The 24,393-nt window shown below is 47.6% G+C and overlaps 1 protein-coding gene across 2 annotated transcripts in view; it reads left to right on the top strand.

Moving 5' to 3' along the window:
- ST3GAL3 (ST3 beta-galactoside alpha-2,3-sialyltransferase 3) overlaps positions 1–24,393 on the top strand; it is a 223,827-nt gene that overhangs the window by 187,054 nt on the left and 12,380 nt on the right. For both annotated transcript variants that reach the window (XM_078867490.1, XM_078867491.1), the window contains 2 exons: positions 1,895–2,041; positions 23,216–23,362. In XM_078867490.1, coding sequence (XP_078723616.1) covers positions 1,895–2,041; positions 23,216–23,362 — 294 coding nt within the window. The remainder of the gene's footprint in view (positions 1–1,894; positions 2,042–23,215; positions 23,363–24,393) is intronic.

Below are 24,393 nucleotides of genomic sequence, written 5' to 3'. Positions count from 1 at the left end.
CTTATATATACATAATAGTTTTTTGCCTTTTGTTTCATGATACATTTTATTTATATAACCCTTTTGCTGATTTAAAAGTGTTACGTGAACAGGACAGGTGACATGTTATCGTGTAAAGCAACCATAAACACATGAAAAGACCTAGGTTTACAACTTATGAGTAAAACTCTATTATCTACACAATATACAGAGACCTAAAATGTGATAACGTAAATATCTTGGGAACAGTAGCCAATCAGTTGTTGTAATTATCATATTTGAATTCAGCACATCAAAATCCATAATTAACATCTCTGAAGCAGACGACGTCTAAAACATTGTAGACGACCAACACCAGTGGTGATTATCTGAACCTGTCCTGGGCATGCCCTAGATCGACTCAGCCTCAAATAATTACTTGGTATAGTGCATAAATATCACCACTGGGGAGGCAAAGGCAGCCGAGTATGGTGTTGGCCACCTACCCCCTCGTGCCGTGCCGGCCTTCATCGGTGCTCTCGAACAGCACTTGCCCAAACAGTCTTTGTAAAGGCTGTAACAGGGGACCTTTGTCTTTGTTGCATGTGCGTGAGTATGGACACAGTCTGTAAGTGCGTGTGAGGGGCTCTTGCCGACTTCCGAAGCAGCGACGTGAGCACAGTGGATTGCTTTTGAATGAATCACGAATGTTGACTCACCCCGTAGCTCCATTGACGCCCCGTGGTGAAGCTCTGGGCGCACGGTGACAACCGACAGTTTGAGGCTTCGCGTCAGAGGTGCTCATTGGCGCATTTAATTCTCAACACGTTCTCAGCATCAGAGGGTGGGAAACTATTTTTATGATAACGATGGATTTAGGTTATTAAAAATGTTATTATATTTTTTGGGATATCTTGATAATGTACCGCATCCTCCTGCAAAACAAGAGGGATCATGCTAAACCTCCGATTAAGCGTGGTTGGCTACGTACGGTGCGAAAGAAGTTCAACTCATGTACAGGACACACATGGATCAGTGGTCATGCCGAGTCGGAGCGTCGTCGCTCCACCCGATCGCTCGCCTCCGTATCGAACCGAAAGTTTTGTTTTTAGATTGTCCAGATTATTAACGTGTGATATTCGAATTAGAAAATCGGGAACACATCCCTTAGTACGTGTGTATGGGTGTGTGTACACGTGCGCGTCCGGAATGTTGCGTGGCTTAATGAGCTTAGTTAATTGCTGCAATGTGGGATATTCTGTTTCCATGACGGTGAACGAAGATGCTGAAAAATAAAACCGTCACCAAATCGTTTTTTCTCGCAGAAGCAAAAGCAGCGTTAAAGCGGCCAATCCACAAGCGTGGAGTTGGCGCCTCTGCAAAGGATTCGATAAGCAGCTTACGCCGATGCATGTGTGGCTTCTTATTTCCCATGGGCTAACACGCCCGCATACACACACAAACCTACACACATACACACACTCGCATACATACACGAACACGAACCTACATACACACACTCGCATACATACACACTCACACAAACCTACACGCACACACATACACACACTCGCGTACAAACACACACACAAACCTACATACACACACTCGCATACATACACACTCGCACAAACCTACACGCTTACACACACACTCGCGTACAAACACACACACACACAAACCTACACGCGCACACATACACACACTCGCATACAAACACACACACTCTCGTACAAAACACACACACACAAACCTACACACGCACACATACACACACTCGCGTACAAACACACACACTCACATACAAACACACACACACACAAACCTACACGCGCACACATACACACACTCGCGTACAAATACACACAAACGGACATGCGCACACGCACGCACGCACACCTGATTACATGCGAACGTACACGGAACGCGCACCCAGCACCCAATCCAGGGCTTCTGGAAGTCCGTGGCCACGCAGGTCCCGAGGAGACCAGAGGACATCCGCATCCTCAACCCGTACTTCATCCGAGAGGCTGCCTTCACCTTCATCGGCCTTCCTGTCAACAACGGCATGATGGGCCACGGGGTGAGTGCGGCCTCTGAGGGACCCCACACAGCGCCCGAGGCACGGGGTGGCTCGACGCCCTACCAAACCTACGCAGGGTGTCTCGCAGCTGAGCGAGACATCCTGCGCCAGCCGTGACCCCGTGTCCCCACGTCTGTGCATCTCCGTGTCCCCCACATTCCCACGCCCTCATATCTCCTTTCATTTTGAGATGTGTTTGCAAACTGAACACCCCCGCCCCCCTTCCCCCCCCCCGAAAAAGTATCGGCCAGATTCTTCAGTGCTGTGCCTTCCCGAAAATCGCTTGAAGACTTGAAGAATCTTTCCTGCAAATTTTTTTTACACGTGTTGTGCAATTTCCGTGTCTGCTGGTCTAAGTGTGTGTCTAGTGATCTCTGTGTGTCTGCTGGTCTAAGTTAGTGACTAGTGATCTCTGTGTGTCTGCTGGTCTAAGTGAGTGACTAGTGATCTCTGCGTGTCTGCTGGTCTAAGTATGTGTCTAGTGATCTTTGTGTGTCTGCTGGTCTAAGTGAGTGACTAGTGATCTCTGTGTGTCTGCTGGGCTTAGTGAGTGTCTAGTGATCTCTGTGTGTCTGCTGGTCTAAGTGAGTGTCTAGTGATCTCTGTGTGTCTGCTGATCTAAGTGTGTGTCTAGTGATCTCTGTGTGTCTGCTCGTCTAAGTGAGTGTCTAGTGATCTCTGCGTGTCTGTTGGTCTAAGTGAGTGTCTAGTGATCGCTGTGTGTCTGATGGTCTAAGTGAGTGTCTAGTGATCTCTGTGTGTCTGCTGGTCTAAGTGAGTGACTAGTGATCGCTGCGTGTCTGCTGGTCTAAGTGTGTGTCTAGTGATCTCTGTGTGTCTGCTGGTCTAAGTGAGTGACTAGTGATCTCTGTGTGTCTGCTGGGCTAAGTGAGTGTCTAGTGATCTCTGTGTGTCTGCTGGTCTAAGTGTGTGTCTAGTGATCTCTGTGTGTCTGCTGGTCTAAGTGAGTGTCTAGTGATGTCTGTGTGTCTGCTGGTCTAAGTGTGTGACTAGTGATCTCTGTGTGTCTGCTGGTCTAAGTGTGTCTAGTGATCTCTGTATGTCTGCTGGTCTAAGTGAGTGACTCGTGATCTCTGTATGTCTGCTGGTCTAAGTGAGTTACTAGTGATCTCTGCGTGTCTGGTGGTCTAAGTGTGTGTCTAGTGAGCTATGTGTGTTTGCTGGTCTAAGTGTGTGTCTAGTGATCTCTGTGTGTCTGCTGGTCTAAGTGAGTGTCTAGTGATCTCTGTGTGTTTGCTGGTCTAAGTGAGTGTCTAGTGATCTCTGTGTGTCTGCTGGTGTAAGTGTGTGACTAGTGATCTCTGTGTGTCTGCTGGTCTAAGTGAGTGTCTAGTGATCTCTGTGTGTCTGCTGGTCTAAGTGAGTGTCTAGTGATCTCTGTGTGTCTGCTGGTCTAAGTGTGTGTCTAGTGATCTCTGTGTGTCTGCTCGTCTAAGTGAGTGTCTAGTGATCTCTGCGTGTCTGTTGGTCTAAGTGAGTGTCTAGTGATCGCTGTGTGTCTGATGGTCTAAGTGAGTGTCTAGTGATCTCTGTGTGTCTGCTGGTCTAAGTGAGTGACTAGTGATCTCTGTGTGTCTGCTGGTCTAAGTGAGTGTCTAGTGATCTCTGTGTGTCTGCTGGTCTAAGTGAGTGACTAGTGATCGCTGCGTGTCTGCTGGTCTAAGTGTGTGTCTAGTGATCTCTGTGTGTCTGCTGGTCTAAGTGAGTGACTAGTGATCTTTGTGTGTCTGCTGGGCTAAGTGAGTGTCTAGTGATCTCTGTGTGTCTGCTGGTCTAAGTGAGTGTCTAGTGATCTCTGTGTGTCTGCTGGTCTAAGTGTGTGTCTAGTGATCTCTGTGTGTCTGCTGGTCTAAGTGAGTGTCTAGTGATCTCTGTGTGTCTGCTGGTCTAAGTGAGTGTCTAGTGATCTCTGTGTGTCTGCTGGTCTAAGTGAGTGTCTAGTGATCTCTGTGTGTCTGCTGGTCTAAGTGAGTGACTAGTGATCTCTGCGTGTCTGCTGGTCTAAGTGTCTGCTGGTCTAAGTGAGTGTCTAGTGATCTCTGTGTGTCTGCTGGTCTAAGTGTGTGTCTAGTGATCTCTGTGTGTCTGCTGGTCTAAGTGAGTGTCTGATGATCTCTGTGTGTCTGCTGGTCTAAGTGAGTGTCTAGTGATCTCTGTGTGTCTGCTGGTCTAAGTGTGTCTAGTGATCTTTGTGTGTCTGCTGGTCTAAGTGTGTGTCTAGTGATCTCTGTGTGTCTGGTGGTCTAAGTGTGTGTCTAGTGATCTCTGTGTGTCTGCTGGTCTAAGTGAGTGTCTAGTGCTCTCTGTGTGTCTGCTGGTCTAAGTGAGTGACTAGTGATCTCTGTGTGTCTGCTGGTCTAAGTGAGTGTCTAGTGATCTCTGTGTGTCTGCTGGTCTAAGTGAGTGACTAGTGATCTCTGTGTGTCTGCTGGTCTAAGTGAGTGTCTAGTGCTCTCTGTGTGTCTGCTGGTCTAAGTGAGTGACTAGTGATCTCTGTGTGTCTGCTGGTCTAAGTGAGTGACTAGTGATCTCTGCGTGTCTGCTGGTCTAAGTATGTGTCTAGTGATCTTTGTGTGTCTGCTGGTCTAAGTGAGTGACTAGTGATCTCTGTGTGTCTGCTGGGCTTAGTGAGTGTCTAGTGATCTCTGTGTGTCTGCTGGTCTAAGTGAGTGTCTAGTGATCTCTGTGTGTCTGCTGATCTAAGTGTGTGTCTAGTGATCTCTGTGTGTCTGCTCGTCTAAGTGAGTGTCTAGTGATCTCTGCGTGTCTGTTGGTCTAAGTGAGTGTCTAGTGATCGCTGTGTGTCTGATGGTCTAAGTGAGTGTCTAGTGATCTCTGTGTGTCTGCTGGTCTAAGTGAGTGACTAGTGATCGCTGCGTGTCTGCTGGTCTAAGTGTGTGTCTAGTGATCTCTGTGTGTCTGCTGGTCTAAGTGAGTGACTAGTGATCTCTGTGTGTCTGCTGGGCTAAGTGAGTGTCTAGTGATCTCTGTGTGTCTGCTGGTCTAAGTGTGTGTCTAGTGATCTCTGTGTGTCTGCTGGTCTAAGTGAGTGTCTAGTGATGTCTGTGTGTCTGCTGGTCTAAGTGTGTGACTAGTGATCTCTGTGTGTCTGCTGGTCTAAGTGTGTCTAGTGATCTCTGTATGTCTGCTGGTCTAAGTGAGTGACTCGTGATCTCTGTATGTCTGCTGGTCTAAGTGAGTTACTAGTGATCTCTGCGTGTCTGGTGGTCTAAGTGTGTGTCTAGTGAGCTATGTGTGTTTGCTGGTCTAAGTGTGTGTCTAGTGATCTCTGTGTGTCTGCTGGTCTAAGTGAGTGTCTAGTGATCTCTGTGTGTTTGCTGGTCTAAGTGAGTGTCTAGTGATCTCTGTGTGTCTGTTGGTCTAAGTGAGTGTCTAGTGATCGCTGTGTGTCTGATGGTCTAAGTGAGTGTCTAGTGATCTCTGTGTGTCTGCTGGTCTAAGTGAGTGACTAGTGATCTCTGTGTGTCTGCTGGTCTAAGTGAGTGTCTAGTGATCTCTGTGTGTCTGCTGGTCTAAGTGAGTGACTAGTGATCGCTGCGTGTCTGCTGGTCTAAGTGTGTGTCTAGTGATCTCTGTGTGTCTGCTGGTCTAAGTGAGTGACTAGTGATCTTTGTGTGTCTGCTGGGCTAAGTGAGTGTCTAGTGATCTCTGTGTGTCTGCTGGTCTAAGTGAGTGTCTAGTGATCTCTGTGTGTCTGCTGGTCTAAGTGTGTGTCTAGTGATCTCTGTGTGTCTGCTGGTCTAAGTGAGTGTCTAGTGATCTCTGTGTGTCTGCTGGTCTAAGTGAGTGTCTAGTGATCTCTGTGTGTCTGCTGGTCTAAGTGAGTGTCTAGTGATCTCTGTGTGTCTGCTGGTCTAAGTGAGTGACTAGTGATCTCTGCGTGTCTGCTGGTCTAAGTGTCTGCTGGTCTAAGTGAGTGTCTAGTGATCTCTGTGTGTCTGCTGGTCTAAGTGTGTGTCTAGTGATCTCTGTGTGTCTGCTGGTCTAAGTGAGTGTCTGATGATCTCTGTGTGTCTGCTGGTCTAAGTGAGTGTCTAGTGATCTCTGTGTGTCTGCTGGTCTAAGTGTGTCTAGTGATCTTTGTGTGTCTGCTGGTCTAAGTGTGTGTCTAGTGATCTCTGTGTGTCTGGTGGTCTAAGTGTGTGTCTAGTGATCTCTGTGTGTCTGCTGGTCTAAGTGAGTGTCTAGTGCTCTCTGTGTGTCTGCTGGTCTAAGTGAGTGACTAGTGATCTCTGTGTGTCTGCTGGTCTAAGTGAGTGTCTAGTGATCTCTGTGTGTCTGCTGGTCTAAGTGAGTGACTAGTGATCTCTGTGTGTCTGCTGGTCTAAGTGAGTGTCTAGTGCTCTCTGTGTGTCTGCTGGTCTAAGTGAGTGACTAGTGATCTCTGTGTGTCTGCTGGTCTAAGTGAGTGACTAGTGATCTCTGTGTGTCTGCTGGTCTAAGTGAGTGACTAGTGATCTCTGTGTGTCTGCTGGTCTAAGTGTGTCTAGTGATCTCTGTGTGTCTGCTGGTCTAAGTGAGTGTCTAGTGATCTCTGTGTGTCTGCTAATCTAAGTGTGTGTCTAGTGATCTCTGTGTGTCTGCTGGTCTAAGTGTGTCTAGTGATCTCTGTGTGTCTGCTGGTCTAAGTGTGTGTCTAGTGATCTCTGTGTGTCTGCTGGTCTAAGTGAGTGTCTAGTGATCTCTGTGTGTCTGCTGGTGTAAGTGTGTGACTAGTGATCTCTGTGTGTCTGCTGGTCTAAGTGAGTGTCTAGTGATCTCTGTGTGTCTGCTGGTCTAAGTGAGTGTCTAGTGATCTCTGTGTGTCTGCTGGTCTAAGTGTGTGTCTAGTGATCTCTGTGTGTCTGCTCGTCTAAGTGAGTGTCTAGTGATCTCTGCGTGTCTGTTGGTCTAAGTGAGTGTCTAGTGATCGCTGTGTGTCTGATGGTCTAAGTGAGTGTCTAGTGATCTCTGTGTGTCTGCTGGTCTAAGTGAGTGACTAGTGATCTCTGTGTGTCTGCTGGTCTAAGTGAGTGTCTAGTGATCTCTGTGTGTCTGCTGGTCTAAGTGAGTGACTAGTGATCGCTGCGTGTCTGCTGGTCTAAGTGTGTGTCTAGTGATCTCTGTGTGTCTGCTGGTCTAAGTGAGTGACTAGTGATCTTTGTGTGTCTGCTGGGCTAAGTGAGTGTCTAGTGATCTCTGTGTGTCTGCTGGTCTAAGTGAGTGTCTAGTGATCTCTGTGTGTCTGCTGGTCTAAGTGTGTGTCTAGTGATCTCTGTGTGTCTGCTGGTCTAAGTGAGTGCCTAGTGATCTCTGTGTGTCTGCTGGTCTAAGTGAGTGTCTAGTGATCTCTGTGTGTCTGCTGGTCTAAGTGAGTGTCTAGTGATCTCTGTGTGTCTGCTGGTCTAAGTGAGTGACTAGTGATCTCTGCGTGTCTGCTGGTCTAAGTGTCTGCTGGTCTAAGTGAGTGTCTAGTGATCTCTGTGTGTCTGCTGGTCTAAGTGTGTGTCTAGTGATCTCTGTGTGTCTGCTGGTCTAAGTGAGTGTCTGATGATCTCTGTGTGTCTGCTGGTCTAAGTGAGTGTCTAGTGATCTCTGTGTGTCTGCTGGTCTAAGTGTGTCTAGTGATCTTTGTGTGTCTGCTGGTCTAAGTGTGTGTCTAGTGATCTCTGTGTGTCTGGTGGTCTAAGTGTGTGTCTAGTGATCTCTGTGTGTTTGCTGGTCTAAGTGAGTGTCTAGTGATCTCTGTGTGTCTGCTGGTCTAAGTGAGTGTCTAGTGCTCTCTGTGTGTCTGCTGGTCTAAGTGAGTGACTAGTGATCTCTGTGTGTCTGCTGGTCTAAGTGAGTGTCTAGTGCTCTCTGTGTGTCTGCTGGTCTAAGTGAGTGACTAGTGATCTCTGTGTGTCTGCTGGTCTAAGTGAGTGTCTAGTGATCTCTGTGTGTCTGCTGGTCTAAGTGAGTGACTAGTGATCTCTGTGTGTCTGCTGGTCTAAGTGAGTGTCTAGTGCTCTCTGTGTGTCTGCTGGTCTAAGTGAGTGACTAGTGATCTCTGTGTGTCTGCTGGTCTAAGTGAGTGACTAGTGATCTCTGTGTGTCTGCTGGTCTAAGTGAGTGACTAGTGATCTCTGTGTGTCTGCTGGTCTAAGTGTGTCTAGTGATCTCTGTGTGTCTGCTGGTCTAAGTGAGTGTCTAGTGATCTCTGTGTGTCTGCTGGTCTAAGTGTGTGTCTAGTGATCTCTGTGTGTCTGCTGGTCTAAGTGTGTCTAGTGATCTCTGTGTGTCTGCTGGTCTAAGTGTGTGTCTAGTGATCTCTGTGTGTCTGCTGGTCTAAGTGAGTGTCTAGTGATCTCTGTGTGTCTGCTGGTCTAAGTGAGTGTCTAGTGATCTCTGTGTGTCTGCTGGTCTAATTGAGTGACTAGTGATCGCTGCGTGTCTGCTGGTCTAAGTGTGTGTCTAGTGATCTCTGTGTGTCTGCTGGTCTAAGTGAGTGACTAGTGATCTTTGTGTGTCTGCTGGGCTAAGTGAGTGTCTAGTGATCTCTGTGTGTCTGCTGGTCTAAGTGAGTGTCTAGTGATCTCTGTGTGTCTGCTGGTCTAAGTGTGTGTCTAGTGATCTCTGTGTGTCTGCTGGTCTAAGTGAGTGTCTAGTGATCTCTGTGTGTCTGCTGGTCTAAGTGAGTGTCTAGTGATCTCTGTGTGTCTGCTGGTCTAAGTGAGTGTCTAGTGATCTCTGTGTGTCTGCTGGTCTAAGTGAGTGACTAGTGATCTCTGCGTGTCTGCTGGTCTAAGTGTCTGCTGGTCTAAGTGAGTGTCTAGTGATCTCTGTGTGTCTGCTGGTCTAAGTGTGTGTCTAGTGATCTCTGTGTGTCTGCTGGTCTAAGTGAGTGTCTGATGATCTCTGTGTGTCTGCTGGTCTAAGTGAGTGTCTAGTGATCTCTGTGTGTCTGCTGGTCTAAGTGTGTCTAGTGATCTTTGTGTGTCTGCTGGTCTAAGTGTGTGTCTAGTGATCTCTGTGTGTCTGGTGGTCTAAGTGTGTGTCTAGTGCTCTCTGTGTGTCTGCTGGTCTAAGTGAGTGACTAGTGATCTCTGTGTGTCTGCTGGTCTAAGTTAGTGTCTAGTGCTCTCTGTGTGTCTGCTGGTCTAAGTGAGTGACTAGTGATCTCTGTGTGTCTGCTGGTCTAAGTGAGTGTCTAGTGATCTCTGTGTGTCTGCTGGTCTAAGTGAGTGACTAGTGATCTCTGTGTGTCTGCTGGTCTAAGTGAGTGTCTAGTGCTCTCTGTGTGTCTGCTGGTCTAAGTGAGTTACTAGTGATCTCTGTGTGTCTGCTGGTCTAAGTGAATGACTAGTGATCTCTGTGTGTCTGCTGGTCTAAGTGAGTGACTAGTGATCTCTGTGTGTCTGCTGGTCTAAGTGTGTCTAGTGATCTCTGTGTGTCTGCTGGTCTAAGTGAGTGTCTAGTGATCTCTGTGTGTCTGTTGGTCTAAGTGTGTGTCTAGTGATCTCTGTGTGTCTGCTGGTCTAAGTGTGTCTAGTGATCTCTGTGTGTCTGCTGGTCTAAGTGAGTGACTAGTGATCTCTGTGTGTCTGCTGGTCTAAGTGAGTGTCTAGTGCTCTCTGTGTGTCTGCTGGTCTAAGTGAGTGACTAGTGATCTCTGTGTGTCTGCTGGTCTAAGTGAGTGTCTAGTGCTCTCTGTGTGTCTGCTGGTCTAAGTGAGTGACTAGTGATCTCTGTGTGTCTGCTGGTCTAAGTGAGTGTCTAGTGATCTCTGTGTGTCTGCTGGTCTAAGTGAGTGACTAGTGATCTCTGTGTGTCTGCTGGTCTAAGTGAGTGTCTAGTGCTCTCTGTGTGTCTGCTGGTCTAAGTGAGTGACTAGTGATCTCTGTGTGTCTGCTGGTCTAAGTGAGTGACTAGTGATCTCTGTGTGTCTGCTGGTCTAAGTGAGTGACTAGTGATCTCTGTGTGTCTGCTGGTCTAAGTGTGTCTAGTGATCTCTGTGTGTCTGCTGGTCTAAGTGAGTGTCTAGTGATCTCTGTGTGTCTGCTGGTCTAAGTGTGTGTCTAGTGATCTCTGTGTGTCTGCTGGTCTAAGTGTGTCTAGTGATCTCTGTGTGTCTGCTGGTCTAAGTGTGTGTCTAGTGATCTCTGTGTGTCTGCTGGTCTAAGTGAGTGTCTAGTGATCTCTGTGTGTCTGCTGGTCTAAGTGAGTGTCTAGTGATCTCTGTGTGTCTGCTGGTCTAAGTGAGTGACTAGTGATCGCTGCGTGTCTGCTGGTCTAAGTGTGTGTCTAGTGATCTCTGTGTGTCTGCTGGTCTAAGTGAGTGACTAGTGATCTTTGTGTGTCTGCTGGGCTAAGTGAGTGTCTAGTGATCTCTGTGTGTCTGCTAGTCTAATTGAGTGTCTAGTGATCTCTGTGTGTCTGCTGGTCTAAGTGTGTGTCTAGTGATCTCTGTGTGTCTGCTGGTCTAAGTGAGTGTCTAGTGATCTCTGTGTGTCTGCTAGTCTAAGTGAGTGTCTAGTGATCTCTGTGTGTCTGCTGGTCTAAGTGAGTGTCTAGTGATCTCTGTGTGTCTGCTGGTCTAAGTGAGTGACTAGTGATCTCTGCGTGTCTGCTGGTCTAAGTGTCTGCTGGTCTAAGTGAGTGTCTAGTGATCTCTGTGTGTCTGCTGGTCTAAGTGTGTGTCTAGTGATCTCTGTGTGTCTGCTGGTCTAAGTGAGTGTCTGATGATCTCTGTGTGTCTGCTGGTCTAAGTGAGTGTCTAGTGATCTCTGTGTGTCTGCTGGTCTAAGTGTGTCTAGTGATCTTTGTGTGTCTGCTGGTCTAAGTGTGTGTCTAGTGATCTCTGTGTGTCTGGTGGTCTAAGTGTGTGTCTAGCAGAGGTGTGGACTCCAGTCATGTGACTTGGACTCGAGTCAGACTCGAGTCATGAATTTGATGACTTGCGACTCGACTTGGACTTGCATAACAATGACTTTGTCCCACCTCTGAGATGTGGACTCGAGTCATGTGACTTGGACTCGAGTCAGACTCGAGTCATGAATTTGATGACTTGCGACTCGACTTGGACTTGCATAACAATGACTTTGTCCCACCTCTGGTGTCTAGTAATCTCTGTGTGTTTGCTGGTCTAAGTGAGTGTCTAGTGATCTCTGTGTGTCTGCTGGTCTAAGTGAGTGTCTAGTGCTCTCTGTGTGTCTGCTGGTCTAAGTGAGTGACTAGTGATCTCTGTGTGTCTGCTGGTCTAAGTGAGTGTCTAGTGCTCTCTGTGTGTCTGCTGGTCTAAGTGAGTGACTAGTGATCTCTGTGTGTCTGCTGGTCTAAGTGAGTGTCTAGTGATCTCTGTGTGTCTGCTGGTCTAAGTGAGTGACTAGTGATCTCTGTGTGTCTGCTGGTCTAAGTGAGTGTCTAGTGCTCTCTGTGTGTCTGCTGGTCTAAGTGAGTTACTAGTGATCTCTGTGTGTCTGCTGGTCTAAGTGAATGACTAGTGATCTCTGTGTGTCTGCTGGTCTAAGTGAGTGACTAGTGATCTCTGTGTGTCTGCTGGTCTAAGTGTGTCTAGTGATCTCTGTGTGTCTGCTGGTCTAAGTGAGTGTCTAGTGATCTCTGTGTGTCTGTTGGTCTAAGTGTGTGTCTAGTGATCTCTGTGTGTCTGCTGGTCTAAGTGTGTCTAGTGATCTCTGTGTGTCTGCTGGTCTAAGTGTGTGTCTAGTGATCTCTGTGTGTCTGCTGGTCTAAGTGAGTGACTAGTGATCTCTGTGTGTCTGCTGGTCTAAGTGTGTGTCTAGTGATCTCTGTGTGTCTGCTGGTCTAAGTGTGTCTAGTGATCTCTGTGTGTCTGCTGGTCTAAGTGAGTGTCTAGTGATATCTGTGTGTCTGCTGGTCTAAGTGTGACTAGTGATCTCTGTGTGTCTGCTGGTCTAAGTGAGTGTCTAGTTATCTCTGTGTGTCTGCTGGTCTAAGTAAGTGTCTAGTGATCTCTGTGTGTCTGCTGGTCTACGTGTGTGTCTAGTGATCTCTGTGTGTCTGCTGGTTTAAGTGTGTCTAGTGATCTCTGTGTGTCTGCTGGTCTAAGTGTGACTAGTGATCTCTGTGTGTCTGCTGGTCTAAGTGTGTGACTAGTGATCTCTGTGTCTGCTGGTCTAAGTGTGTCGAGTGATCTCTGTGTGTCTGCTGGTCTAAGTGAGTTACTAGTGATCTCTGCGTGTCTGCTGGTCTAAGTGTGTGTCTAGTGATCTCTGTGTGTCTGCTGGTCTAAGTGAGTGTCTAGTGATCTCTGTGTGTCTGCTGGTCTAAGTGAGTGTCTAGTGATCTCTGTGTGTCTGCTGGTCTAAGTGTGTCTAGTGATCTCTGTGTGTCTGCTGGTCTAAGTGTGTGTCTAGTGATCTCTGTGTGTTTGCTGGTCTAAGTGAGTTACTAGTGATCTCTGCGTGTCTGCTGGTCTAAGTGTGTGTCTAGTGATCTCTCTGTGTCTGGTGGTCTAAGTGTGTGTCTAGTGATCTATGTGTGTTTGCTGGTCTAAGTGAGTGTCTAGTGATCTCTGTGTGTCTGCTGGTCTAAGTGTGTGTCTAGTGATCTCTGTGTGTCTGCTGGTCTAAGTGAGTGTCTAGTGATATCTGTGTGTCTGCTGGTCTAAGTGAGTGACTAGTGATCTCTGCGTGTCTGCTGGTCTACGTGAGTTACTAGTGATCTCTGCGTGTCTGCTGGTCTAAGTGTGTGTCTAGTGATCTCTGTGTGTCTGCTGGTCTAAGTGAGTGTCTAGTGATCTCTGTGTGTCTGCTGGTCTAAGTGTGTGTCTAGTGATCTCTGCGTGTCTGCTGGTCTAAGTGTGTGTCTAGTGATCTCTGTGTGTCTGCTGGTCTAAGTGTGTCTAGTGATCTCTGTGTGTCTGCTGGTCTAAGTGAGTGTCTAGTGATATCTGTGTGTCTGCTGGTCTAAGTGTGACTAGTGATCTCTATGTGTCTGCTGGTCTAAGTGAGTGTCTAGTTATCTCTGTGTGTCTGCTGGTCTAAGTAAGTGTCTAGTGATCTCTGTGTGTCTGCTGGTCTAAGTGAGTGTCTAGTGATCTCTGCGTGTCTGCTGGTCTAAGCGAGTGTCTAGTGATCTCATTGTGTCTGCTGGTCTAAGTGAGTGTCTAGTGATCTCTGCGTGTCTGCTGGTCTAAGTGTCTGCTGGTCTAAGTGAGTGTCTAGTGATCTCTGTGTGTCTGCTGGTCTAAGTGTGTGTCTAGTGATCTCTGTGTGTCTGCTGGTCTAAGCGAGTGTCTAGTGATCTCATTGTGTCTGCTGGTCTACGTGAGTGTCTGATGATCTCTGTGTGTCTGCTGGTCTAAGTGAGTGTCTTGTGATCTCTGTGTGTCTGCTGGTCTAAGTGTGTCTAGTGATCTCTGTGTGTCTGCTGGTCTAAGTGAGTGTCTAGTGATCTCTGTGTGTCTGCTGGTCTAAGTGTGTCTAGTGATCTCTGTGTGTCTGCTGGTCTAAGTGTGTGTCTAGTGATCTCTGTGTGTTTGCTGGTCTAAGTGAGTTACTAGTGATCTCTGCGTGTCTGCTGGTCTAAGTGTGTGTCTAGTGATCTCTCTGTGTCTGGTGGTCTAAGTGTGTGTCTAGTGATCTATGTGTGTTTGCTGGTCTAAGTGAGTGTCTAGTGATCTCTGTGTGTCTGCTGGTCTAAGTGTGTGTCTAGTGATCTCTGTGTGTCTGCTGGTCTAAGTGAGTGTCTAGTGATATCTGTGTGTCTGCTGGTCTAAGTGAGTGACTAGTGATCTCTGCGTGTCTGCTGGTCTACGTGAGTTACTAGTGATCTCTGCGTGTCTGCTGGTCTAAGTGTGTGTCTAGTGATCTCTGTGTGTCTGCTGGTCTAAGTGAGTGTCTAGTGATCTCTGTGTGTCTGCTGGTCTAAGTGTGTGTCTAGTGATCTCTGCGTGTCTGCTGGTCTAAGTGTGTGTCTAGTGATCTCTGTGTGTCTGCTGGTCTAAGTGTGTCTAGTGATCTCTGTGTGTCTGCTGGTCTAAGTGAGTGTCTAGTGATATCTGTGTGTCTGCTGGTCTAAGTGTGACTAGTGATCTCTATGTGTCTGCTGGTCTAAGTGAGTGTCTAGTTATCTCTGTGTGTCTGCTGGTCTAAGTAAGTGTCTAGTGATCTCTGTGTGTCTGCTGGTCTAAGTGAGTGTCTAGTGATCTCTGCGTGTCTGCTGGTCTAAGCGAGTGTCTAGTGATCTCATTGTGTCTGCTGGTCTAAGTGAGTGTCTAGTGATCTCTGCGTGTCTGCTGGTCTAAGTGTCTGCTGGTCTAAGTGAGTGTCTAGTGATCTCTGTGTGTCTGCTGGTCTAAGTGTGTGTCTAGTGATCTCTGTGTGTCTGCTGGTCTAAGCGAGTGTCTAGTGATCTCATTGTGTCTGCTGGTCTACGTGAGTGTCTGATGATCTCTGTGTGTCTGCTGGTCTAAGTGAGTGTCTTGTGATCTCTGTGTGTCTGCTGGTCTAAGTGTGTCTAGTGATCTCTGTGTGTCTGCTGGTCTAAGTGTGTGTCTAGTGATCTCTGTTTGTCTGGTGGTCTAAGTGTGTGTCTAGTGATCTCTGTGTGTTTGCTGGTCTAAGTGAGTGTCTAGTGATCTCTGTATGTCTGCTGGTCTAAGTGAGTGGCTAGTGCTCTCTGTGTGTCTGCTGGTCTAAGTGAGTGACTAGTGATCTCTGTGTGTTTGCTGGTCTAAGTGAGTGTCTAGTGCTCTCTGTGTGTCTGCTGGTCTAAGTGAGTGACTAGTGATCTCTGTGTGTCTGCTGGTCTAAGTGAGTGTCTAGTGCTCTCTGTGTGTCTGCTGGTCTAAGTGTGTCTAGTGATCTCTGTGTGTCTGCTGGTCTAAGTGAGTGTCTAGTGATATCTGTGTGTCTGCTGGTCTAAGTGTGACTAGTGATCTCTGTGTGTCTGCTGGTCTAAGTGAGTGTCTTGTTATCTCTGTGTGTCTGCTGGTCTAAGTAAGTGTCTAGTGATCTCTGTGTGTCTGCTGGTCTAATTGTGTGTCTAGTGATCTGTGTGTCTGCTGGTCTAATTGTGTGTCTAGTGATCTCTGTGTGTCTGCTGGTCTAAGTGAGTGTCTAGTGATCTCTGTGTGTCTGCTGCTCTAAGTGAGTGTCTAGTGATCTCTGTGTGTCTGCTGGTGTAATTGTGTGTCTAGTGATCTCTGTGTGTCTGCTGGTCTAAGTGAGTGTTTAGTGATCTCTTTGTGTCTGCTGGTCTAAGTGAGTGTCTAGTGATCTCTGTGTGTCTGCTGGTCTAAGTGAGTGTCTAGTGATCTCTGTGTGTCTGCTGGTCTACGTGAGTGACTAGTGATCTCTGTGTGTCTGCTGGTCTAAGTGAGTGTCTAGTCATCTCTGTGTGTCTGCTGGTCTAAGTGAGTGTCTAGTGATCTCTGTGTGTCTGCTGGTCTTAGTGTGTCTAGTGATATCTGTGTGTCTGCTGGTCTAAGTGAGTGTCTAGTGATCTCTGTGTGTCTGCTGGTCTAAGTGAGTGACTAGTGATCTCTGCGTGTCTGCTGGTCTAAGTGAGTGTCTAGTGATCTCTGTATGTCTGCTGGTCTAAGTGAGTGACTAGTGATCTCTGCGTGTCTGCTGGTCTAAGTGAGTGACTAGTGATCTCTGCGTGTCTGCTGGTCTAAGTGTGTGTCTAGTGATCTCTGTGTGTCTGCTGGTCTAAGTGAGTGTCTAGTGATCTCTGTGTGTCTGCTGGTCTAAGTGAGTGTCTAGTGATCTCTGTGTGTCTGCTGGTCTAAGTGTGTCTAGTGATCTCTGTGTGTCTGCTGGTCTAAGTGTGTGTCTAGTGATCTCTGTGTGTTTGCTGGTCTAAGTGAGTTACTAGTGATCTCTGCGTGTCTGCTGGTCTAAGTGTGTGTCTAGTGATCTCTCTGTGTCTGGTGGTCTAAGTGTGTGTCTAGTGATCTATGTGTGTTTGCTGGTCTAAGTGAGTGTCTAGTGATCTCTGTGTGTCTGCTGGTCTAAGTGTGTGTCTAGTGATCTCTGTGTGTCTGCTGGTCTAAGTGAGTGTCTAGTGATATCTGTGTGTCTGCTGGTCTAAGTGAGTGACTAGTGATCTCTGCGTGTCTGCTGGTCTACGTGAGTTACTAGTGATCTCTGCGTGTCTGCTGGTCTAAGTGTGTGTCTAGTGATCTCTGTGTGTCTGCTGGTCTAAGTGAGTGTCTAGTGATCTCTGTGTGTCTGCTGGTCTAAGTGTGTGTCTAGTGATCTCTGCGTGTCTGCTGGTCTAAGTGTGTGTCTAGTGATCTCTGTGTGTCTGCTGGTCTAAGTGTGTCTAGTGATCTCTGTGTGTCTGCTGGTCTAAGTGAGTGTCTAGTGATATCTGTGTGTCTGCTGGTCTAAGTGTGACTAGTGATCTCTATGTGTCTGCTGGTCTAAGTGAGTGTCTAGTTATCTCTGTGTGTCTGCTGGTCTAAGTAAGTGTCTAGTGATCTCTGTGTGTCTGCTGGTCTAAGTGAGTGTCTAGTGATCTCTGCGTGTCTGCTGGTCTAAGCGAGTGTCTAGTGATCTCATTGTGTCTGCTGGTCTAAGTGAGTGTCTAGTGATCTCTGCGTGTCTGCTGGTCTAAGTGTCTGCTGGTCTAAGTGAGTGTCTAGTGATCTCTGTGTGTCTGCTGGTCTAAGTGTGTGTCTAGTGATCTCTGTGTGTCTGCTGGTCTAAGCGAGTGTCTAGTGATCTCTGTGTGTCTGCTGGTCTAAGTGTGTGTCTAGTGATCTCTGTGTGTCTGCTGGTCTAAGTGAGTGTCTAGTGATCTCTGTGTGTCTGCTAGTCTAAGTGAGTGTCTAGTGATCTCTGTGTGTCTGCTGGTCTAAGTGAGTGTCTAGTGATCTCTGTGTGTCTGCTGGTCTAAGTGAGTGACTAGTGATCTCTGCGTGTCTGCTGGTCTAAGTGTCTGCTGGTCTAAGTGAGTGTCTAGTGATCTCTGTGTGTCTGCTGGTCTAAGTGTGTGTCTAGTGATCTCTGTGTGTCTGCTGGTCTAAGTGAGTGTCTGATGATCTCTGTGTGTCTGCTGGTCTAAGTGAGTGTCTAGTGATCTCTGTGTGTCTGCTGGTCTAAGTGTGTCTAGTGATCTTTGTGTGTCTGCTGGTCTAAGTGTGTGTCTAGTGATCTCTGTGTGTCTGGTGGTCTAAGTGTGTGTCTAGCAGAGGTGTGGACTCCAGTCATATGACTTGGACTCGAGTCAGACTCGAGTCATGAATTTGATGACTTGCGACTCGACTTGGACTTGCATAACAATGACTTTGTCCCACCTCTGAGATGTGGACTCGAGTCATGTGACTTGGACTCGAGTCAGACTCGAGTCATGAATTTGATGACTTGCGACTCGACTTGGACTTGCATAACAATGACTTTGTCCCACCTCTGGTGTCTAGTAATCTCTGTGTGTTTGCTGGTCTAAGTGAGTGTCTAGTGATCTCTGTGTGTCTGCTGGTCTAAGTGAGTGTCTAGTGCTCTCTGTGTGTCTGCTGGTCTAAGTGAGTGACTAGTGATCTCTGTGTGTCTGCTGGTCTAAGTGAGTGTCTAGTGCTCTCTGTGTGTCTGCTGGTCTAAGTGAGTGACTAGTGATCTCTGTGTGTCTGCTGGTCTAAGTGAGTGTCTAGTGATCTCTGTGTGTCTGCTGGTCTAAGTGAGTGACTAGTGATCTCTGTGTGTCTGCTGGTCTAAGTGAGTGTCTAGTGCTCTCTGTGTGTCTGCTGGTCTAAGTGAGTTACTAGTGATCTCTGTGTGTCTGCTGGTCTAAGTGAATGACTAGTGATCTCTGTGTGTCTGCTGGTCTAAGTGAGTGACTAGTGATCTCTGTGTGTCTGCTGGTCTAAGTGTGTCTAGTGATCTCTGTGTGTCTGCTGGTCTAAGTGAGTGTCTAGTGATCTCTGTGTGTCTGTTGGTCTAAGTGTGTGTCTAGTGATCTCTGTGTGTCTGCTGGTCTAAGTGTGTCTAGTGATCTCTGTGTGTCTGCTGGTCTAAGTGTGTGTCTAGTGATCTCTGTGTGTCTGCTGGTCTAAGTGAGTGACTAGTGATCTCTGTGTGTCTGCTGGTCTAAGTGTGTGTCTAGTGATCTCTGTGTGTCTGCTGGTCTAAGTGTGTCTAGTGATCTCTGTGTGTCTGCTGGTCTAAGTGAGTGTCTAGTGATATCTGTGTGTCTGCTGGTCTAAGTGTGACTAGTGATCTCTGTGTGTCTGCTGGTCTAAGTGAGTGTCTAGTTATCTCTGTGTGTCTGCTGGTCTAAGTAAGTGTCTAGTGATCTCTGTGTGTCTGCTGGTCTACGTGTGTGTCTAGTGATCTCTGTGTGTCTGCTGGTTTAAGTGTGTCTAGTGATCTCTGTGTGTCTGCTGGTCTAAGTGTGACTAGTGATCTCTGTGTGTCTGCTGGTCTAAGTGTGTGACTAGTGATCTCTGTGTCTGCTGGTCTAAGTGTGTCGAGTGATCTCTGTGTGTCTGCTGGTCTAAGTGAGTTACTAGTGATCTCTGCGTGTCTGCTGGTCTAAGTGTGTGTCTAGTGATCTCTGTGTGTCTGCTGGTCTAAGTGAGTGTCTAGTGATCTCTGTGTGTCTGCTGGTCTAAGTGAGTGTCTAGTGATCTCTGTGTGTCTGCTGGTCTAAGTGTGTCTAGTGATCTCTGTGTGTCTGCTGGTCTAAGTGTGTGTCTAGTGATCTCTGTGTGTTTGCTGGTCTAAGTGAGTTACTAGTGATCTCTGCGTGTCTGCTGGTCTAAGTGTGTGTCTAGTGATCTCTCTGTGTCTGGTGGTCTAAGTGTGTGTCTAGTGATCTATGTGTGTTTGCTGGTCTAAGTGAGTGTCTAGTGATCTCTGTGTGTCTGCTGGTCTAAGTGTGTGTCTAGTGATCTCTGTGTGTCTGCTGGTCTAAGTGAGTGTCTAGTGATATCTGTGTGTCTGCTGGTCTAAGTGAGTGACTAGTGATCTCTGCGTGTCTGCTGGTCTACGTGAGTTACTAGTGATCTCTGCGTGTCTGCTGGTCTAAGTGTGTGTCTAGTGATCTCTGTGTGTCTGCTGGTCTAAGTGAGTGTCTAGTGATCTCTGTGTGTCTGCTGGTCTAAGTGTGTGTCTAGTGATCTCTGCGTGTCTGCTGGTCTAAGTGTGTGTCTAGTGATCTCTGTGTGTCTGCTGGTCTAAGTGTGTCTAGTGATCTCTGTGTGTCTGCTGGTCTAAGTGAGTGTCTAGTGATATCTGTGTGTCTGCTGGTCTAAGTGTGACTAGTGATCTCTATGTGTCTGCTGGTCTAAGTGAGTGTCTAGTTATCTCTGTGTGTCTGCTGGTCTAAGTAAGTGTCTAGTGATCTCTGTGTGTCTGCTGGTCTAAGTGAGTGTCTAGTGATCTCTGCGTGTCTGCTGGTCTAAGCGAGTGTCTAGTGATCTCATTGTGTCTGCTGGTCTAAGTGAGTGTCTAGTGATCTCTGCGTGTCTGCTGGTCTAAGTGTCTGCTGGTCTAAGTGAGTGTCTAGTGATCTCTGTGTGTCTGCTGGTCTAAGTGTGTGTCTAGTGATCTCTGTGTGTCTGCTGGTCTAAGCGAGTGTCTAGTGATCTCATTGTGTCTGCTGGTCTACGTGAGTGTCTGATGATCTCTGTGTGTCTGCTGGTCTAAGTGAGTGTCTTGTGATCTCTGTGTGTCTGCTGGTCTAAGTGTGTCTAGTGATCTCTGTGTGTCTGCTGGTCTAAGTGAGTGTCTAGTGATCTCTGTGTGTCTGCTGGTCTAAGTGTGTCTAGTGATCTCTGTGTGTCTGCTGGTCTAAGTGTGTGTCTAGTGATCTCTGTGTGTTTGCTGGTCTAAGTGAGTTACTAGTGATCTCTGCGTGTCTGCTGGTCTAAGTGTGTGTCTAGTGATCTCTCTGTGTCTGGTGGTCTAAGTGTGTGTCTAGTGATCTATGTGTGTTTGCTGGTCTAAGTGAGTGTCTAGTGATCTCTGTGTGTCTGCTGGTCTAAGTGTGTGTCTAGTGATCTCTGTGTGTCTGCTGGTCTAAGTGAGTGTCTAGTGATATCTGTGTGTCTGCTGGTCTAAGTGAGTGACTAGTGATCTCTGCGTGTCTGCTGGTCTACGTGAGTTACTAGTGATCTCTGCGTGTCTGCTGGTCTAAGTGTGTGTCTAGTGATCTCTGTGTGTCTGCTGGTCTAAGTGAGTGTCTAGTGATCTCTGTGTGTCTGCTGGTCTAAGTGTGTGTCTAGTGATCTCTGCGTGTCTGCTGGTCTAAGTGTGTGTCTAGTGATCTCTGTGTGTCTGCTGGTCTAAGTGTGTCTAGTGATCTCTGTGTGTCTGCTGGTCTAAGTGAGTGTCTAGTGATATCTGTGTGTCTGCTGGTCTAAGTGTGACTAGTGATCTCTATGTGTCTGCTGGTCTAAGTGAGTGTCTAGTTATCTCTGTGTGTCTGCTGGTCTAAGTAAGTGTCTAGTGATCTCTGTGTGTCTGCTGGTCTAAGTGAGTGTCTAGTGATCTCTGCGTGTCTGCTGGTCTAAGCGAGTGTCTAGTGATCTCATTGTGTCTGCTGGTCTAAGTGAGTGTCTAGTGATCTCTGCGTGTCTGCTGGTCTAAGTGTCTGCTGGTCTAAGTGAGTGTCTAGTGATCTCTGTGTGTCTGCTGGTCTAAGTGTGTGTCTAGTGATCTCTGTGTGTCTGCTGGTCTAAGCGAGTGTCTAGTGATCTCATTGTGTCTGCTGGTCTACGTGAGTGTCTGATGATCTCTGTGTGTCTGCTGGTCTAAGTGAGTGTCTTGTGATCTCTGTGTGTCTGCTGGTCTAAGTGTGTCTAGTGATCTCTGTGTGTCTGCTGGTCTAAGTGTGTGTCTAGTGATCTCTGTTTGTCTGGTGGTCTAAGTGTGTGTCTAGTGATCTCTGTGTGTTTGCTGGTCTAAGTGAGTGTCTAGTGATCTCTGTATGTCTGCTGGTCTAAGTGAGTGGCTAGTGCTCTCTGTGTGTCTGCTGGTCTAAGTGAGTGACTAGTGATCTCTGTGTGTTTGCTGGTCTAAGTGAGTGTCTAGTGCTCTCTGTGTGTCTGCTGGTCTAAGTGAGTGACTAGTGATCTCTGTGTGTCTGCTTGTCTAAGTGAGTGTCTAGTGCTCTCTGTGTGTCTGCTGGTCTAAGTGTGTCTAGTGATCTCTGTGTGTCTGCTGGTCTAAGTGAGTGTCTAGTGATATCTGTGTGTCTGCTGGTCTAAGTGTGACTAGTGATCTCTGTGTGTCTGCTGGTCTAAGTGAGTGTCTTGTTATCTCTGTGTGTCTGCTGGTCTAAGTAAGTGTCTAGTGATCTCTGTGTGTCTGCTGGTCTAATTGTGTGTCTAGTGATCTGTGTGTCTGCTGGTCTAATTGTGTGTCTAGTGATCTCTGTGTGTCTGCTGGTCTAAGTGAGTGTCTAGTGATCTCTGTGTGTCTGCTGCTCTAAGTGAGTGTCTAGTGATCTCTGTGTGTCTGCTGGTGTAATTGTGTGTCTAGTGATCTCTGTGTGTCTGCTGGTCTAAGTGAGTGTTTAGTGATCTCTTTGTGTCTGCTGGTCTAAGTGAGTGTCTAGTGATCTCTGTGTGTCTGCTGGTCTAAGTGAGTGTCTAGTGATCTCTGTGTGTCTGCTGGTCTACGTGAGTGACTAGTGATCTCTGTGTGTCTGCTGGTCTAAGTGAGTGTCTAGTGATCTCTGTGTGTCTGCTGGTCTAAGTGAGTGTCTAGTGATCTCTGTGTGTCTGCTGGTCTTAGTGTGTCTAGTGATATCTGTGTGTCTGCTGGTCTAAGTGAGTGTCTAGTGATCTCTGTGTGTCTGCTGGTCTAAGTGAGTGACTAGTGATCTCTGCGTGTCTGCTGGTCTAAGTGAGTGTCTAGTGATCTCTGTATGTCTGCTGGTCTAAGTGAGTGACTAGTGATCTCTGCGTGTCTGCTGGTCTAAGTGAGTGACTAGTGATCTCTGCGTGTCTGCTGGTCTAAGTGTGTGTCTAGTGATCTCTGTGTGTCTGCTGGTCTAAGTGAGTGTCTAGTGATCTCTGTGTGTCTGCTGGTCTAAGTGAGTGTCTAGTGATCTCTGTGTGTCTGCTGGTCTAAGTGTGTCTAGTGATCTCTGTGTGTCTGCTGGTCTAAGTGTGTGTCTAGTGATCTCTGTGTGTTTGCTGGTCTAAGTGAGTTACTAGTGATCTCTGCGTGTCTGCTGGTCTAAGTGTGTGTCTAGTGATCTCTCTGTGTCTGGTGGTCTAAGTGTGTGTCTAGTGATCTATGTGTGTTTGCTGGTCTAAGTGAGTGTCTAGTGATCTCTGTGTGTCTGCTGGTCTAAGTGTGTGTCTAGTGATCTCTGTGTGTCTGCTGGTCTAAGTGAGTGTCTAGTGATATCTGTGTGTCTGCTGGTCTAAGTGAGTGACTAGTGATCTCTGCGTGTCTGCTGGTCTACGTGAGTTACTAGTGATCTCTGCGTGTCTGCTGGTCTAAGTGTGTGTCTAGTGATCTCTGTGTGTCTGCTGGTCTAAGTGAGTGTCTAGTGATCTCTGTGTGTCTGCTGGTCTAAGTGTGTGTCTAGTGATCTCTGCGTGTCTGCTGGTCTAAGTGTGTGTCTAGTGATCTCTGTGTGTCTGCTGGTCTAAGTGTGTCTAGTGATCTCTGTGTGTCTGCTGGTCTAAGTGAGTGTCTAGTGATATCTGTGTGTCTGCTGGTCTAAGTGTGACTAGTGATCTCTATGTGTCTGCTGGTCTAAGTGAGTGTCTAGTTATCTCTGTGTGTCTGCTGGTCTAAGTAAGTGTCTAGTGATCTCTGTGTGTCTGCTGGTCTAAGTGAGTGTCTAGTGATCTCTGCGTGTCTGCTGGTCTAAGCGAGTGTCTAGTGATCTCATTGTGTCTGCTGGTCTAAGTGAGTGTCTAGTGATCTCTGCGTGTCTGCTGGTCTAAGTGTCTGCTGGTCTAAGTGAGTGTCTAGTGATCTCTGTGTGTCTGCTGGTCTAAGTGTGTGACTAGTGATCTCTGTGTGTCTGCTGGTCTAAGTGTGTGTCTAGTGATCTCATTGTGTCTGCTGGTCTAAGTGAGTGTCTAGTGATCTCTGTGTGTCTGCTGGTCTAAGTGAGTGTCTAGTGATCTTTGTATGTCTGCTGGTCTAAGTGAGTGTCTTGTAATCTCTGTGTGTCTGCTGGTTTTGGCGTTGTGTGCCACTGTCGCCTCTGACCGTGCAGAACATCCCCACACTGGGCACGGTGGCCATCACGATGGCGCTGCACAACTGCGACGAAGTGGACGTCGCCGGCTTCGGCTACGATATGAGCAACCTGAGCGCTCCGTTGCACTACTACGAGAGCACCAAGATGTCAGCCATCAAGGAGGTGATTCTGTGTGTGTTTCTTTGTTTGTGTATGTGCTTGTGTGCGTCCCTTAGTAGGTAGTGTAGCAGCGGTTAGCTGCGCTACATTCCCAGCGACCCGAGTTAAAATGACTACCTTGTATAGTGTGTAAACATCAGCACTAGGGAGACAAAGGCGGCCGGGCGTGGTGTTGTCCACCCACCTCGTCGTGTTTCGTACTGCCCTTCATAGGGGCTCGCTTACAGTACTTGCCCCAACAGTCTTTTCAGGCTATATGGGGGACCTTTGTCTTTGCGTGTATAGCTTGGGGCTCGTAACGCCTTCGACTTTCATTTGACTTCAGCAAAACTCACGATGGAAACAGCCGATGAAGATTGTGCTTGTGCCGGAGGCCTCGGTTGGGACAGGCTCTCCTGGCCAAACCCCATATAGCCAAGCTGCGAAACTGAAGCACTCACCCCACCCCCTCCGGGTTCTTTCAGAAACGGTTGATCCACGTCGAATGATCGAGCGCTCGCTTGCGGAGGAGAGGCTGTCCGCTCCCCAGTCGGGAGCTGCGCTGGCACCGCCTGGGCCACTGTGACAGGCTCTCATTTTTTACGCTCACATGGTTGTGGCTGTGGTCACCATGAGGGATAGACAGTCCTTCACTTGGGGCAGGAGACTGCCAAACAACAGGGAGGGGTTTTTTTTCTGAGCAAAAGACTGAAGGGGATGTGGGAGTGTGGCGGTGAGGTGTGGGAAGCTGATTCCCAGGCTACTGTCAATGGGAGGCATGAAATGGTGGTGATGGTGGCTTACTCTCTCACACAAAATGAATAATTATTTGAGTAATATAGGCGAGGCTGTTGAGTCGGATGCCTTCTCTGACCTTTCCCCGATGTTGTCTAAAGTGGCCCCTTAGGACAAATTCATTTTGTTGGGTGACTTTAATGCCCGAGTTGGTCATCATACATGCACCTGGACTGGAATGATTGGAAGGCATGGGCCAGATCAGATCAATAAAAGCAGGAGGCTTCTAGACATATGTGCAGCCCATTGTCTTGTAATCA

The sequence above is a fragment of the Lampetra fluviatilis genome, chromosome 24 (genome assembly GCF_964198595.1).
Source record: "Lampetra fluviatilis chromosome 24, kcLamFluv1.1, whole genome shotgun sequence".
Classification (NCBI taxonomy): domain Eukaryota; kingdom Metazoa; phylum Chordata; class Hyperoartia; order Petromyzontiformes; family Petromyzontidae; genus Lampetra; species Lampetra fluviatilis.
The sequence above is the reverse complement of the archived record's forward strand: the minus strand, read 5'-3'. Positions and strand labels throughout refer to the sequence as shown.